We start from the raw sequence: 18065 nt of genomic DNA on the forward strand, positions 1-18065 counted from the left end.
TATGCGAGTATCATACAAGTACGAATGCATTTAAAAAAATTTTTTTTTTAAATGGATCGAAAAATGTATGATATTGATTTTGTGAAAATGTTGTAATTTATTTGTCCATTTAATTTTTTTAAGACATTTTTTTCACTATTGTGTTCATCTCCTCTCTCTTTTAGATTCTAATAAAAATTCTCTAAAAACCACTTACAAAATCTGTCTGCTCTAGTCTTCTCAATAAAAGTTATTTTTCCACTGTTAGTTTTGTTCCGTTCTCCACCTTCAGTTCTCGGTTCAATGTTTTGGTTATAGTCATGTTTCGGGTCACTATTTTCGGAATTCAATGTCTATAAAATATTAAACAAATTACTGTTTTCATTAAATCTACAAACCAGTATTTCAAAGCTTTAAGGGGGTACCAAACACCTTGACTAAAAGTAATTTGGCTCGTTTAATTTTTATAAAATTTTGACAAAATATTTACTGTGACCCTTTGACAAAAATATAAAAATTCAAAAAAACTTGAACCACACACTTTATCGGAAAAATTTCATTGGATATATAGCAGTTTGACAAACACTAATTTTGGTCATTATGAAGCTTAATATTTCCTTAACAATAGAACGTGATTAAAATGTTCAGCTGATTTTTACAGAGTTATCTCCCTGTAGTGTTATGTACCACCTTAAATTACTATGTAATTCTCTTTCTTAAATTAAGCCAAATGAGATGTGTTATATATGGTTTTAGACCATCAAATAAAACAAATGCTCAGTTACTTCAGACAAAAAAAAATCATAGGACAAATACAGAACGAGTACAAAATGATGATGAGGACAAGATAATTGCGAGTTTTACAGAAATTATGAAGCATTTATAAGGGAAGCCATAGTATGAGCATTGGGTTAATATTAATAATGGCTTCAAAAATACCAACAATATAAAAGTACAGCTAAAGACCAATGATACGTTTAACTTAGTGTCATGCAGAACATATATAAGAGAACAGGCATCGTCATATATACATTATAGAAAAGGAATATATATATATATTCTTCTTAAAAATAAGACTTTTTAAAGGTCCAGCAACGAACGACCAACGATATTTACCAAATCGTGTGTTTTGATATGACTGTTCAAAAATAAAAAAAAATTATACTGAAAACAAATTTTAAAACATAAGCTAAATGATATCAGACTATTTGCATGTATAATTACAAGAAACGTCAGTTATGATCTGTACAGTTACATTGGGTGCCTATTAATTTTCGTTGAACCTGTTGTACTGAATGTAGAGACATTGTAATTACTTTGTTTTTTATAATTAGTAACAATTAAAACGCCCAGTGACCTCGTTTTATGCACTTGTTCAAAAATGCACCAACCAATTAATATATTTTAAGGGGTATGCATAATCATAATACTAATGTAGTCAAATTTGTGTAAATGTTGTTAACAATGGAAAAACTCACCATGCAATGTAGATGGCAAGCAAGATATTAACTTTAAACTTACTTTGTACGATAATGGCACAATGTTGTTTTTAGATTGTCTTTTTAAAACAGGAAGTGGATGGCCAGATTTTCGCCAGTTGCGATTGCTTCCCCGGCGTATGATTGGTTGATTTATTACACGTGGCTCCAGATCAGGATTGGATGTTTCTTGTTGAACTAGAACACATTTAAAATTATCACATTAATAACAAACTAGATGTGTCGGAACGACAAGAATGGCCCCGTTCGCAAAACAAGCTTGGGGCCATTTTTAGATGTAAAAATTCGAGAATGAAAGTCTGTATAACTGTTATTTTCACGAAATTTTCAAAGTCCAAAGCCCGTAATTTCAGCAAAATTCAATGGTGCGGAACAAAACGTAAACTCGATCTGTAACTCATCATTGCAGACTCACATACTTAAAATTTGCTCAACATGCGAAGACATTTATAAAAAAGGTCCGTATAACTTTTCGTTGCGGAATAACGGATAAGGGTCAAACTTAGTCTTTATGGCCCCGACAACTTTGTTGCGGAGCCATAAAAAGTCCTGATTACTGCATAGTACAAATCTGTTTGTAGTAATAGTAGGATTTCGTCTTTTTAACATGCTAGAGAATGACGTCCAATTTGCAGTGCGGGATGTATAAATACGCAGCCACGTCCGATCAGAATGGGGACGTTCAATCCGATGACTTATGTAGGTATGTATAAATACGTAGCCACGTCCGATCGGATTAGTGACATCAAAACCAAATTCTTTAAAAAGCATACTGCTACGTTCTTTCCCAATAAAAAATCATTAAAACAATTGTGTTATGGTTAACGTTGGTAAGTGGCTTGTTGCAAGACATAATTTCTGCCCCTAAGGCTATCCAGCAAAGTAATATCCACATTTTTAAGGAGTAGACTTAATTTTCCACCTTATATATCCATTTTGCAGAATTCTTAATTTTGCTCTCGTCTAAATATATACGAAGTATTTGCCACTAGTCATTAAGCAAACAACATTCAATCGTCCAGAAATATGCTTGAAATATTTGCCACTGTACAAAAACGAAAGCACAATTAGTCAGTCAATTAAAACTACAATTATTCAAGATTGGGTTATACACACGTGTGTTTTGTTTCATTTGTAAGACGACAGAAGCATTACCTCAGGCATAAAGCCTTTTAAGTTATCGAGTTACTGCGTATTTTATTTTCGGCATTTTATATTCAAATTTGTAACATGCAAATGTATCTGGCGTTTATAGAAAACACGTGGCCTACGTTTCACAAAAAAAAAACTTGCGACTAAAATCAGTCGTAAGTATACTGAATTGTTTATGACTTACGATCAATTCAAGTCGTAATAACATAAACGGTACCAATTTTTCTGCACCAAAACAAAATAGTTGCTATATATACGCATAGGTGTAAGTGTTGCGTTAGTCTAATCGTTGATATCATGCTTAAAATGCATTAAGCAGATCCATATTTTCCATTTCAAACAATGAAAGGTTTTCTTATTGTTTCTACTCTTAAACTTTTTTTTTTGGCTCTCCAAGATGATTGTCTCGCTAGCGCACATGATGAATCATATACCAGAAACACATGTTTATTTATTGGTGTTATCTATACCTACCTTTAAAAGAATGATCACTATCTGAATCTATAGAATCTAGTAGTTGATCCAACTCTTCCAACCCTTGAATCGTCTCCTGTTCAGGACTTTGCTGTTTAAGGTTAGTATAGACAACATTATCTGGTTCTTGATTTTGCTGTAATCTTCGTGATAACTATATATACAGAGAAACCATATATCATCATTTTAGAGAATTTATATATATTTAGATGCTTTTTAAGGCCAGGTTAAATGATTTGTTGGTTTTTACAATAAATAACAGAGAGCAAAACGATGGCTTCAGTTGGCTCATATTTCTGGAATTGTTTTTATCTAGATGCGATTTTAAAATAAAGATTGTTGAATTGAAAGTATTCTTAACCAATTTATATTGTTTTTTAACTATTTGTTTATTTTTTTTTCTAATTCATTTTAATCAGTGTAATTACTCATCCTATTAACTTTCCTGTCCCAAGACGCGAAAATGTCGGGGATTTTTGAAACTTACTATTTCGACTAAACGGTATGTTTTTTTCTCATTGTTGAGGTCGGATAATGACTTTAATAGTTGTCAACATCCTTGGCCATTGGTGTCTAGTAGAAAGTTACCGACCGTGCGAGGGCTTTATAGCCAGTCATAAGTAAATGGCAATCATACAACACATCCTTATTCCTGGCTGTCGTTTGCTGTCGTTAATAATGTCTCATGGTGTTTTGTTAATTATGGAATTGTGTGTTGATATAAAATACGCTTAAAAATAGTCCATTCCAGTTTTAGCGATTTAAGATTGCCGTATGGTCAAACGCTTGCGTTCTGGTGTCGGTGAATGTCTGTTTTCAGAATAATTGCAGTGTCGTTTCATCTAACTGATATAAAAGCCGCAAATCTCATTGCTTTTTTTTAAAGTAATTTTCATTTTACACCACTTAAAATTATGCGACACCAACCCAGTTTTGTTATAAATTTGGTATACATATAGATTCTACCACTGCATCGATTGTAATACGATATTTCTCCACTCGAGACATTAGTTTTCACATTTAAAACGCGAGACTTGTCGAGCTTTTTAAATATTAAAAATTCCCTCGAGAATAGAGAAGTAATACATGGGAGTCAGTGGCAGAATCTGTTTCTCTAATAATTCTGAGACAACATATAGACATTTTTCAATGATCTGCAAAAAAGATTGGTTCTTTATATGTGACGTATCGTCTTTTTTCATGGAATCACAATATGAAATTAAGAGAAATGCAAGAAACTTTTGACGTCATAATTTATTTTTGACCAATGAAGTTAATCAGTGTATGGTTCATATGATCGCAGTTCTTCATTTCTTGTCGGGGAAAAGTATAATTTGGGTTAGAATTATTCGTATTGTTTACCTGTAACTGTGCTTGAAGTTCAAACACCTACAAATAATAAGATATATCATATTTGTTTGTGAACCATAATTATCTAAAATGCTAAAAAATAAACAACACACGTGGAGTTACAAACGTATACGTTTTTGAATTATCCTAATACTTATAATTGTTTTCATGAATTTATCCAAAGGAATTTTATGTAATGTTTGTTAGTGCATCTACCCAGTTAGCACACAAATAACCTCTGGAAGAAATGGTTTAATGTTTATAATCGTGATAATTACCAACCTAAACAATATTTTTTCCCCATTTTTTAATTTCCACCTTTCGTTGAACCCCAACATTGAATGAATATACATGTACCACAGTGATATAAGACGTGTTAGGAAAGGGATTTAAATACTGCGCTGATGTTAAATAACAATACCGATACAAGATTTAAGTGTGGACTTTCTCAAAATGCAATTGCATTGAAAAGTATCTCGGCGTGGTATATTTTACGTTTTTGGTGTGTTTGATACAATATAAAGCGAACAGTTAACGTCGACTCCCAATTTTAAAACGTGCATGGGCCTTTCGTAGATCTTCATATATATATTCATTTGTATTTGTTTGATTTAGGAGTGCAAAAGAAAAACCTATATAAAAATATATATTATAAAAGGGTTAAGAATGGGAATGACGGATTTTTACGGCCACAAGTCCAAATATATGCATTGAATGATATGAGTAGAATATGTTTAATAGTCAAATAACTCAGTTTGTCTCTCCGCAAGTCTAGCAAACAACTCAACAATTTGATTTAATTTGTGTCTTGGATGTCTCCACAAAGTTCCGACAACCTTAAATGTTTTAAACGTGCGTGTTCGACATAAACTTGACACTCTGATATTCTTCTGTTTAGTTTTTTGCTTTTGCTTTTTTTCTTTTTTCCCTTCTCGGTGTTTGTCTTAATTAGTGTCTCCTATATGGTATAACAATAGGTGGACGGTTTCTCGATAACTTGTTAGCTTTTGGGGGCTTCGTCCCTCGAACTCATACCGGAAGGTCCACTGCCCTGAGCACGCTGGGGGCCTTCGACCCCTCGATAAGGTCCAGGCGTACATTTAAAAATGACCATGCTACGCCACTGGGAATCCGTGATACTAAGACAAAACTTCTGACCCTTCACCAGTTCACCGAAACGCGAATTTAACATGCTTGAATAGTTCCCAAATGTGGTAATCTTTTAAAACTGAATTCAGTAACCTCTTCTGTCCAAAAAAAACCCAACTAAATGACGAAAGTTGATAGAAAGAAAATGTCAGGGAAAATGTTAATTAGAATAAATAATTCACACATTCTAACAGGGTTTTTAGGTATTGTCCTTTTTCAGCATTAAAATAAAGTAACATTTCTAGACGAAAATAAAAAATAAAGATAATCAAATTGAATAGGCTTTTGTTTCATTCTGTTATTTTTTTAATTGTTAAGTACACAAATCTCTAGTTCTTTTATTAGAACTTAAAGCTACACATTTCTCTATTCTAGAAACATGATATAAAATAAGGAGATGTGGTATGATTGCCAAAGTAGACATCTATCCACTAGAGACCAAATGACGTCAAAGTTGGCATTACCGGTATAGGTCACCGTATGGCCCTCAAAATGGAGCAAAACCCATCCCGTTTAAAAGCTATGAAAGGCCCCGACCTGAAAAGTTTATTCTAAATAAATTTCAAATAAACGAACATATTGAACAAAGAATGATGTAGAGTAAAAAAACGGATTCGGATGTGATTTGATTGCAGTGTTTTTTTATTCATTTATTTTTATCACTTTGCGGACTTTCTTGTAGTCGTTCAACAAAATAGTAAGAAAAGTGGGTGGGGGCAACGATCTCAAACTAAATCGATCACTACTATGAAACAATGCAATTTTATGATAATAATATTAATAATGATTGTGTTGATTTGCTGTATCCTCGTCGGTGTATTGCGGAATAAATTGTTGATATTTATTGTTTAAAAATCATCTCGGCATTATCAGGTAACTATAATGAATAATTATCTGTGCTTTTTGAGATGGTCCTCACTGTAGCCTATAGTAGTATTGGTATTTAACATCAGCACCAAAATCGTATTGACTTTCCTAACACGTCTATTGGCACACATTGAGTAAAAAATTAGTTCTGACAACATGGTCTATCAAAGTAGAAACCAATGAAAGAAATTCGAACGGATCAATAACATTCAAGTATTGTAGATATGTAAATCATATGAGAATAATTAAATGTTAAATTGGCGATCATTGCTAGATAAATATACATACTCAACATTGTCATGTTGTCTTAAATGAATTAACACTGTGATATTTAAGCTTACCCTTTGCTGTAGTTCAATGTTTAATTTGTATAAAGTTTCATGGGATTCCAACAATTGATCCACATCCAAAAGACTGTTCCTGTAATCTTTTATTTCTTTCCTTAACTCGTCTTTTTCGTCTGTTGATTTCATCTCTACACTCTTTAAAATTGAATTTTTATACAATTATAGGAACATGACACAAAAAAAAAAAGTCTACGATCAAACACAAAAAGTCGCTAAAATGCATTTTTATGAATTAAACATTAGATGTTTTTAAAACAAATATTAATAAAAATAACGTAAAATCTTAGAAAAAATATATGATGTGTTAAACTATAGCAGTATTATTGATTAATATTTAAATTCATACATTCAGCTTTATTCCTAATATTGCAAGTTAAACCTGAATGTATCATTCTGTTAATAAGGTTAGGCAGTTAAATGCGGTTTGTCTTGATTTCTCTATACCATTGGTAATTAAGTAAAATGTACAAGTCATGAATTTTTAAACAAAATGGGAAAATCCTCTATGTGCAGCTATAGTATTATATATAATAAACAAAGTAGTTATCTATCGTTACAAACGAGAATGAACTAATGCCAGTGATTAATGAAGCCGACAGCAGTTTACCGATGTTCAAATCTCGTAGTTAAATCGATTTATAAGAGACAAATTAAGGTAAAAATCCAAAACAAGAGAACCATTGTGTCGACAGGGTAAACGTCTCCTGCTATGCATGCATCACCCGTCATGCGAATGAGCACTCGGTCAAAGTGTCAAAATGAACATTGACACAGTGGTCAGTCAGTGATTTAGAGTCTGTATTTTCATTTCATAAATTGTATTACCAGAAAATATTTCATTTACAGATAACTGTTGTATTTTCAATGTACATGTAACATACCGATAACAAAGCTTTTATATCTAAGCCAGCACTTTCTACTTCTGATTGAAGAAAAATCCGTGTATTACCATCAGGTGAGGAGGTTAGCAGGGAATTTATAAACTTCATACAACAAAGCTGAAAGAAATTAACTTGAAAATAATAATTTATATATTTTATAGAAATCAAATTAAACATTTAACAAATGATATAACCTTTAAAACTTAAATAAAATACGGAACTTGAATTAGATTCTCAAAACTGCTTATTTTCTTGTCATGAATTACAGAATATAAGACAACAACAAAAAACGGTTTGTCCCTCTATAAAATGGCAATTTACGTGTAGACATATACTCAAATGTAGCATTGATTTAAAAAAAATAGTAAATAAGTGAATTATTCATACGAACTACAAAATAAAGACAATCATTGTATATCGTCTTAACTTTTGTAGGACGGCTTTAAAAAAAAGCACAAAAATGTAGATATACCTGTAGGTAATAACAACATTGCTGAAAATTATATATAATAGTTGACTTCATGAACAAAAAACAGTATATGCCCCTCTTAACAGGTAAATAAAGTGTTTTTTAACTTTTATAACATTAGGACATTTCTGAATCTATAGGACTATATGTAATTTTATTGTTCGTATCCCAAAATGAAAAGTATAACGTCACGCCATTGGTTGAATTTCCATTGTTTAAGACATATTTAACCATTCACGACGTTCTGGTGTACACTTTTGAAAACTTTGAAACTGCCCAGGATGCATTAGATTATGTTACGGCTAATTATATATCATACCTGAAATGACACTTGTATTGCACTGGAACCAGCCGTCATTAACATGTTGATGAGGAATTTAAACCTGACCGGTTCACAGTTCTTTAGTCGAAAGTAAGTAAAGCATTCTAGGTCTCTATGGAAACCTTCATCTTCCATCAATACTTTACTCATAACCTAGAAAAAAATAATCTTAGAAAAAAAAAACTGATGTTTGACTCTTTTTTTGCATTTTTTACTTGATATATGATCCTTAGCATATATAGATTTAGTCTTAAATTTTTTTGTAGTAATGACAAATCTTAACCCGGCTTCCATTACTACTTTACTAAAAACTTCCTTTTAAAATTGAATCGATCAAAAACTGTGAACTAAATGTATATAACGTTTTAGAGTTAATAGGTTTACACTTCACACAGTAATATTTGGTATAATATACGTTTTGACTCTATGAAAATATGAAAGTATGATAACATAAGTTAAGTAGGTAAAGATGGTCCACACAATAATATATTATTTTTGTATATCCTGCTTGTTTCATATGCACAAACAATCTTATTTCCAAATATAATCATTTCTTATGATAAAGAAAAAATAAAACAGAAATGGCATGTCCACTCTTAAGGGCGGTGCAAGAGATGTCGAAAAGCTAACTCATTCTCACTATATACAGTTGGAAATAGCAATATTCACGTGAGCTGTAATGTATTGTAGCTTACCTCCAGTGCAGTACATCTCGACATGACATTTGAACTAAGCAAAGCTTCGGCAACATTTTCTAAACCATATGGGACATCTAGCAAAATTTTTACTGAATCCTATAAAATATTGAAATACATGTAGTATGAGAATACAAGTACAACATGATTATGTTTTTGATTGCTTGTTACAATGTAATTGATTGTTGGTTTGGTGTTTAACGCCACTTTCAACACAATTTTCTATATCATGGCGACAACCTTTCATTAATGGAGGAACTCACAACCTAAGAGTTGACATACTAGACTAAGTGATCAATCCATTTTTGAAGAAAGTTTCTAAATTGAGTTTGCGTCGTTCATCTGTAAATTACTGAAACAACATACATTGCAACTTTTCTGATTATATATTTTTTTTCTGCGTTGAATGTAGTTTGTTTCGACGAAGTAATGTTTTATCATCCACAAAAACTGTGTTAAATCATACAGAAACACCATGCAGGCAAACGTTATTCCCATTTTATAACACAATATTTTAAAATTTGCATGGAGTTACCTTGAAAGATATGATGTTAATATTGTCATTACAAAGGAAATTTACTTTGCAATAACAATTTAGCAAATAATATTAGATACATCATATGAGCAGTGCAGATTTTCCCTTTCGTTAGTAGTTTTCGAATACAACAGGTACAAGTATTAAAAACTCGAAAGTATATTGAAGAACAATTACCCTGTCAATAACCATACAACTAACATAAAAAGGCCGAAGAATAACAATAGATTTTGATGATCACCCTTGACTATGATGACTTTTGTTATATTTTTGTCATTTGTAAATTTAAGAAGTGTCAAACATAGAAACAACTGGTAAATCAGTCCATGGTCAATCATATGCAACTGATTGAATATTTTTTTTAAAAGTGCTCACTGAACGTTCTTTGATTACAAATGTCTATTCAAGTTCCCTTCTTGTATTTTTTGCTACCTCATTGATTGATAGATGTTTGCTTTAATGTCAAGTGGCAGATATGTCATGCATATTCATGACGACAACAAGTTTATAAATGCAATAAGTAGGTTCTTTAAAGTGAGTATAACGGGATAAAGGTTGGACATTTCGACTGCCACTGGAAAATGCAGGTACATGTATGATAGATAGGGCTAAAATTTTGTCTTAGAACAGGTCCCTTATGGACCTATGTATGATACTTATTAGGATTGATGCGATTTTTCACTGTATTCGTAATTAAGATACAGTACTAATATTTAGAGTGTAAACATACCCTGTATCGGAGACAGAATTTGATGCACATAACACATTCTAATTCTTCTATCTGTAAAATAAGGAAAAAAACTTTAAAAAGAGGTAATGTTTGAACATCATGTTAGGATATGTACGTTTTATTACTTCTATAAATTGAAACTCTCAAATCATAGAGTATACATGTACATGTACGCTAAAATAAAAAACTAAGTAAGTCAACTGGAAACAATGGTAAGAACAGACACAACTTTACCTACCGAAGTTAAATTTATATCTTAAACTTTTATCCCGATTACATTTAAATATGTTTTGCATCCTTTATTTGTCAAAGGAGCCTACGTTGATCATCTTGCATGTATGTCTATAATTTTACCTATCTATTATCATCAAAGAAAGAATACGTGTTCCGATGAGAGCCACTTACATGCATGAAAGATTATTGTTACCACACTCCAGTCCGCTTTTCCTCGATAGTGGCAACACCAAAGTAAACTTAACACCGAATGTGTAAATTAACAACTCGACAGATGCCCCATGTGGAGCGGTATCTGCTTACCCTTCCGGAGCGACTCACAGCACCTCTGCTTTTGGTGGAGTTGTGTTGTTCAGACATGAGTTTTTTAATGTAGTATTTTGTATACTGTTATTTGTCGTTTTTCGCCATAATTTTATTGGTCTCTCTTCGACTTATGAGTTTTTATTCTCCCTTTGAAATCTTCCGCCTCGTTTTGAAACATCACATCCTAATGAGGAATCTGGAAACGTTTCTTTAAATTCAAAAGGTTATGTTTCTTATGTTTACTCCTCAGAGGCCGTATTAATGCAGACAAAAAGGATAACAATCGATTTTTAAATGTTATTTATAGTCACGAGAATCGTGGTACATAATCCGTTGATTACAAGTTTGACCAAGAATGAACGATCTGTTTCTAAGCACTTTATTAGAGGGAAGACGAAAGCCATATGCATGATCACAGAAAGCTCACGGTTACTATTTCTTTTTAATGGAAAGAGCTAAAATGATTTTACACATTTTTTTAAGTCACTTTTTTTTGGAGTAACTTACCATTGCACGTTTTTTCGATTGTAGTTTTTCTCTGGCAGTTCTTTTCATGTCGTCTCTGGTAAATTTCTGAATGTTTTTCAACAGAGTAAGGAGCAGTACTAAACCGTTATTAGGACTGCTTATGAAATTTTCTAAAAATCTGAAGAAAAAAAATTCAAACATTTGCTCTGATTGTATTAACTATTATATTATTTGTAAATGCGTATGTGTATGTAGTGATGGTCTGGGTTGTAACAGTTTCAGTCAAGTCTTTTAATCGTTTTTATAACCAAATGCAGTAAATTTTGTCGAACCCGACCAGGATGATCTGCATACATACATGCATTCTTTACATTTGGTTTGAAGTGCATATGAGGGGTGGGGGGATAGGGGTGGGGGAAGGTCAAAATGAATAGAGTTCTATGAAGTGTTTTTAATATTCATATTAAAAAAAAGTTAAGAAACTACAAAATAAAGTGACCTGACATACGTAGAAATTATAAGACCCGTTACACGGTAAGTATAAATATGTTCAAGTTTGATTTATTCAATGAAAAACACAACATTTAATATCGTGCACATGCATAAAGATTTTGATATCTAAAATATAGTATAAAGATTATATTATTATATCCTTCATACCATATTTAGGTAAATGTAATTCGTGAAACATCACAAATATCTGACCTTTGAGTGATCTTATATCGGAATGTTAACCTGCTTAAATGGACAAAATATGTTTTTAATGATATGATACATAAGAAACTCATTCTCATACATCTAATACGACCGATGTAAACTATTTTGTATTTATGTAAAATCATACTTTATTTGTATTTTAAATCTTTTATAAGTAAACTATATTTTAATTGCATTTTATTTCTTTAATGATGATGATAATATTTCTTTTCAATACATTTAATTTAGTGGATCGTAAATGTCCTTGAATCCTTCGGTGGAAATGTGTGTCTGAGCGAATACAGTATTTGTCGTGTCCTGTCTGAAATCATGATTTATTTGTTATTACTTTATATGGTTTATCAGTAAAATATTCCCTCTAAAATATATGAAATGAGTATAATTATACGTTTACAAAGTTTTTTTTTTTTATATATGTAGATGGGTATAAAATGTACGAATAATCACTATCAAAAGAAACATAGAAACAAAAATACAACCAATACACGCCATTGTTGACCAATGCTGTAATAGATTGACACCATACTGGCGGAATTGAGCATTGTACATGAAAAACATAATTTAGTTAGAATTCATTAGTTTATCTAGAAGAAATTCATATTTTATGAAATTCTAGATGATCATAGTTACGAATTATTTGATAACAGAGTCTGATATTCGCCGGAAGGCTTTTTATTAAGATATATCTATGATTGTGACAGAAAAAAAATCATATGTCTCCAGTTCCCTCATGTCTCATGTACAAAGTTCAGCTTTTAGAATATTGTCTTATCCTTACAAAACCAGTACTTTTGCTTAAGCAAATATCTACGTTTCATCGCATTGAACGTAAAATGCAGTTTTTAAGTAGACAAACAATTTGTAAAACGGCAAAGGCCATGTTTTACCATGGGAAAACCGAAATTGAAATCTGACCAAGAAACTAAATATCATATATGTCCAACTTCACATGATTTGGAGTGATTATGTTACCTTTATTCCATCCCGATGTAAACTCGATAAGATTTGACGTTGACCAATGTAAAAAAAAACGAAGTCATTGTTTTGCAAAGGATAACCCCGCAAATTCTTCTAATTAAAAAAGAAAAGAATACAATACGAAATTGCACATCAACACATGATTTATTGTAATGCTGTCGTTATTACATTTCTGTGTAAACTCTGCGAGATTAAACTAAACTGTAGGTCACTTAAGATTTTCAACAATGAGCAAAGCCCATACCGTATATAGGTGAGGTATTAAACGTCCAAGAATGACAAAAAATGTAACAATTCAATTAGAGAACCAACGACTTAAGTGATGCTTAAAACAATAAACGAAAAACATATTTGGCAGACATCAACCAACCAACGACAAACACCGAATTACAGGCTCCTGAATATATAGAGGTACATAACTATGGTGGCAGGGATAATCATGTTAACTTTGTAAGTGCTAAAATCTTCCCCTAACATGGGACAGTGGTGTACCAGTTCAACATAGAAATCAGTTGGAATGTGCTAGACTCATCAGAGTGACACGAAGCACATACATATAAAAAACAATAAAGGAAACTACATAAATTATCCACCAAGAGTATATGCAGTTAATAAAAGCTAGTTCAATTCAAGACCTGTTAATTTATAAATGTAGACCATTTTTTTTACCAGACTATCTATCAGTACACACACAGCCAACGCATCTAGTACAGGGACGTGCAATGCCAAAATATAACCAATTACCGACAGATTGTAGAACCAAGTGGTCAAAGCTGTATAGCAATACTGTACATGTATAGTTAGTTATGTTTTGGTTTATTACAAACCGAAGCAATGTTAGTACAAATAAAGTCAATAGTCAAAAATATTACTATAAATACATTTGTAACAGTGTTTGATTGATAACCTTTAAGAATATTAAGTTTATTCAAAGGATCAATAAATTTACACCGATCGTATCTCAATCTACAAATAATTAGAATGCGATATCCCGTTTATTATAAGATTTTTACAGGTACAGCCAAACATGCATGCCAAATGTTTGTACTGTATCTATGAACGAATTCAGTAAAGGTTTAAAGCAATTTATAGAAACGATATTCATTATCGAATAATTTACCAGTTATGCATTATAGATTATGTTCATTGAAATCTAAAACGTCACTACAGATACGGTCATAGCGAACGAGTTTAAGAGGGTCTGGTTCTTCAATATTGTAATTTTCTTTTTGTAAGCCATTTTTCATTATATTTTATAAATATTGCCTATTTTTCTGTATTCTTTATATGTTTGCACCCATTATTCTCTATTCTTTATTTTTTGGGGCCTTTTTGTTCAATACGATGAGTAAAGTTGAATGTATCCCAATTCTAGAAAAGTACCGAGTGTGTTTAATATGCTGCTCAGCCTTCTATAAACTAATTATTATTTTGGATTAAACTATTTCAATACAATTTATTAATTTGTAATAAAACAATTATACCTGTCATACGACATCCTTAAGTCCAGTTTGAGCTTCTTTAGCAAATACGAAATTTGTTGTTCTGAACCGGTTCCAGATCTAGAACTTCCCGTGGATATGTTTGACCTTGTGCTCCCTTTGCTATAGGATGAATCATTGGTAGAAGGGTTTTCTGTGAATTTGCGAAGATATTCAATATACTTCTCGACGCTGTACAAAGGTGGTCGTTGTTTCTAAATATAAAGAATAATAATGATAACAAATAATATACGTGTTGACTAAATATATGTCATTGAATAAATCTTACTAGGTTTTGCCCTTCTCTTTAATTATTCTAAAAATTAAAGATTGATGAACTTCAAATGTTCAATTGTTTTTCAGTTTTTTTAATTAAAGTAAATACATACATTTTAATGAGCAGCATTAAATATTAAATTTAATTATTTACGTTTAAAACAACAGCACATCAAAATGGAGTCTTAGATGTTTTTACCATAGCAAAAAAGAAGGAATGTTACGCACACGGAAATCATAGTACATACATATATATTTTTAATTAAATGAAAAAAAAACCAACTTAACATGCACTTATAACAAAACCAAAAAATTCTAGACACAGCGCTTTCATTGCTATACTGCATCTCAAAGCCAGCGAAACCTTCCAGAACAAAAAAAAAACCAAAAGCTGATACCTCACTGCAAATTCCAGACGGTCGCTAGCACCGGTTTGAGCAGAGTTATGTGCTATCGATTGCATTTAATCTCAAGATTGATATATAATAAATGTATAGGTGTCTTACATCAAGAAAGTGTAAAATGCAATTATTAGAGCATTTGACATACCTCGTTAAATAGCATTTTCCATTTTTCATCCAAGTCCTTTATTCGTCTTTTCTGTCTGTCAGCTGGGCTTTTTGGAGAAGCCATTTTCCGAATCTGTAACGAATCGGTACTTTTATCGTCCATCTTAATTATTGTGCTGATTTAAACTCATTGTACGACAATATATAGCAATTAACATATGACAAACATTAATTGTTATGAATTATTTAAATGTTCAAAACAAAAAGAAGTCCGTTCCAATTTCTTAAAGGGATCAAGTTAGTGTAACCGCTGATAGATTTAAATCGAACATTTTAACATGGTTTTAAATCTTTAAACATTTAACAGACCATCTGCCATCCTAGCTGTCAATCAATGGTTAATCGATGTCCTTTTGTTATCTGACCAACATGAAATATACATTAATGTATTACGGAATTTGTTGATAATATAAAGATTTAGGTTTATTGGTAGAACAATTGTAGTACATTATCTTCTAAACTATTATAACCTTATTGCCAATTGATGGAAAATTGACTTTAAATATATTATGTAAATGTCAAAATTTGTCTATTTTATAAATGAAAGAAGTGATATAAGCATTCAGCTGACTGTTTATAATCCTAATAACTAATATACATTGATGTCGATAGCCGAGGTTAGTATTAAATATTTTGGAAAGAGTTCCATATGGCACCCCACGGAATAAACTGTAATACATTATTGTGTTCTTTTAGTATGGTGGAGGTGCCATATGGAACTCTTACCAATATTTTTGTTTCAATAAATACGCAAAATGATTTTTTTATTGTTTTTGAGTGAAACGGGTTTTTTTCCTTTTACGTTGAAATTACGTTTGAGTGACGGAAGTTCTCGAGTACTTTTACCCCTTGTCAGCAGTGGTATTTTTATCTCGTATTAAGAGAGCACCATTATATAAGAAATGAATGCTAATCTGCTAATGTGTGCCACGCTTTAATAAAACGTTAGAAGGTACCATGTGAACTACTAGAACCCTCCATTCGAAGAAATCCAGACAACAGCATTGTGAAGAAAGCTTAACACACGAAACGCCAAACAATAGTTCACCAACTATTACACAGTATATTCGAGGTAAACATTACCAATTATCAGAAGACATTACTAAGGATCCAATAAGGCAAATATGTAGCTGTATTCATATAATAAAAGAAGACGATGTTAGTGACATCAGCCAGTCAGAAGTTTGGGCAACAGTAGTTTACATATATTCAGATATCACAAATCGGCCAAGAAGATACAAATCTATGAAACACACAAATACTAAGGATATCGCATGAAATCCAAAAGACCGGAGGCTTTGACAGGCTAGGCGAACTGCTATGCGAATTAATACTGACTCAGCTAAAATCACAATCATGAATAGGAGACAATCCGTAAAATAGCAGACCATACGTCTATTCTTGTATCTAAAGAACAAAGACCGCGAAAACATTGATAGTGAATTGAGACAGAGACGCATTGTATCGGGTAACCAATTTGTGATGGTGCCCGCAAATCATATTTAGTCAGCGGTACATGTAGTACATTTCATAATAAATTATGAGCAATGATAATGTGAATTAATTACAGGAACGAATTGAGGCTGATAACTCTTCTCTATAAAATATGAATTTAAATCTAAATCTAAATTTACAAAGAAATGCAAAATTCTGGTATATATAATTTAAATGGCAATCATTCAGTTTAAATAAAGTTAATATAGTGTTATAATTAAGTTTTATATCCCTTTTATTCTTTAGATGGTTGAACGTTGTATTTCGGAATGTAAGTTATAATACATAACAGTCAAGCGCATAAAAGTACTATCAAAAAGTCTTATGATTATATAGCAATGACTAAAATTAGGAAGCAGCCCAACAACACTAAAATACCGTGCTTATATTGCAAGTAATCAAAAACCAAATCATGTCCATATTACAAATGAAACACTCTCCGCACCCCCCCCCCCCCATAAAACAGAACAAAACAAAAAATTTAATAACAAAAGAATAAATGATGTCGTGTTTAATTGGTCGGGATTCATCTTCTATTATTTCAAGAGCCTTACAAACTTTAAAAACAGGAAATAAATAGAAATACCGAATAGTACTAAACTAAACTTGCATTGAAATATAGCTGTTATTATAGATTTTCAAACTTCGATCTGTTTCTAAATTTACAATGTTTTAGTTTAAGGACTCGATCTTAAACGTTGATTAAATTTGATCAAGCATTTAAAGATTCCAACACCTTGAACAGTGTCCTCTTAACCAATCTTAATCATCGGAAAAGTAAACAAAGGTACAAATAGGGCATTAAATACTCATGATAAAAAATCTTTGATTCAATATCATACTATGTCAAACAGAAATCTTGAATCTTGCAAGTGGTGGTCTTTGATTTCAATGCGATGACACCTTATACAAAAGGAAGTGATAGACAGCTGTCTAAAATATGAATTATGATAAAGTCGTAAAATGTTAACAATTATTTTAACACGCGGTCGTAATTATGTATTCAAAAATAGTCAAAATAATTACAAAACGCAATTCAAACAAAGCGAACTGCACTTTGTTACTTTTTACTCTGTATAGGTTTTTAAAAGCT

General features: G+C 31.6%; 1 protein-coding gene across 3 annotated transcripts in view; it reads right to left on the minus strand.

The window, feature by feature from the left end:
• Positions 1–18065, minus strand: part of LOC127707968 (formin-like protein 1) — a 38357-nt gene that overhangs the window by 8414 nt on the left and 11878 nt on the right. For 2 of the 3 annotated variants that reach the window (XM_052212737.1, XM_052212738.1), the window contains exons 2-13: positions 15459–15551; positions 14637–14848; positions 11497–11635; positions 10450–10500; positions 9185–9283; positions 8487–8642; positions 7699–7815; positions 6812–6952; positions 4467–4493; positions 3105–3258; positions 1501–1655; positions 197–332 (exon numbers count right to left, since the gene is read on the minus strand). In XM_052212737.1, the coding sequence (XP_052068697.1) occupies positions 197–332; positions 1501–1655; positions 3105–3258; positions 4467–4493; positions 6812–6952; positions 7699–7815; positions 8487–8642; positions 9185–9283; positions 10450–10500; positions 11497–11635; positions 14637–14848; positions 15459–15542 (1471 nt within the window). In that variant the 5' untranslated portion in view covers positions 15543–15551. Of the gene's footprint in view, positions 1–196; positions 333–1500; positions 1656–3104; positions 3259–4466; positions 4494–6811; positions 6953–7698; positions 7816–8486; positions 8643–9184; positions 9284–10449; positions 10501–11496; positions 11636–14636; positions 14849–15458; positions 15641–18065 lie in introns of those variants that run through there. The other variant, XM_052212735.1, reaches the window with a different exon arrangement.

The sequence above is a fragment of the Mytilus californianus genome, unplaced genomic scaffold (assembly GCF_021869535.1).
Source record: "Mytilus californianus isolate M0D057914Y unplaced genomic scaffold, xbMytCali1.0.p SCAF_7, whole genome shotgun sequence".
NCBI lineage: Eukaryota > Metazoa > Mollusca > Bivalvia > Mytilida > Mytilidae > Mytilus > Mytilus californianus.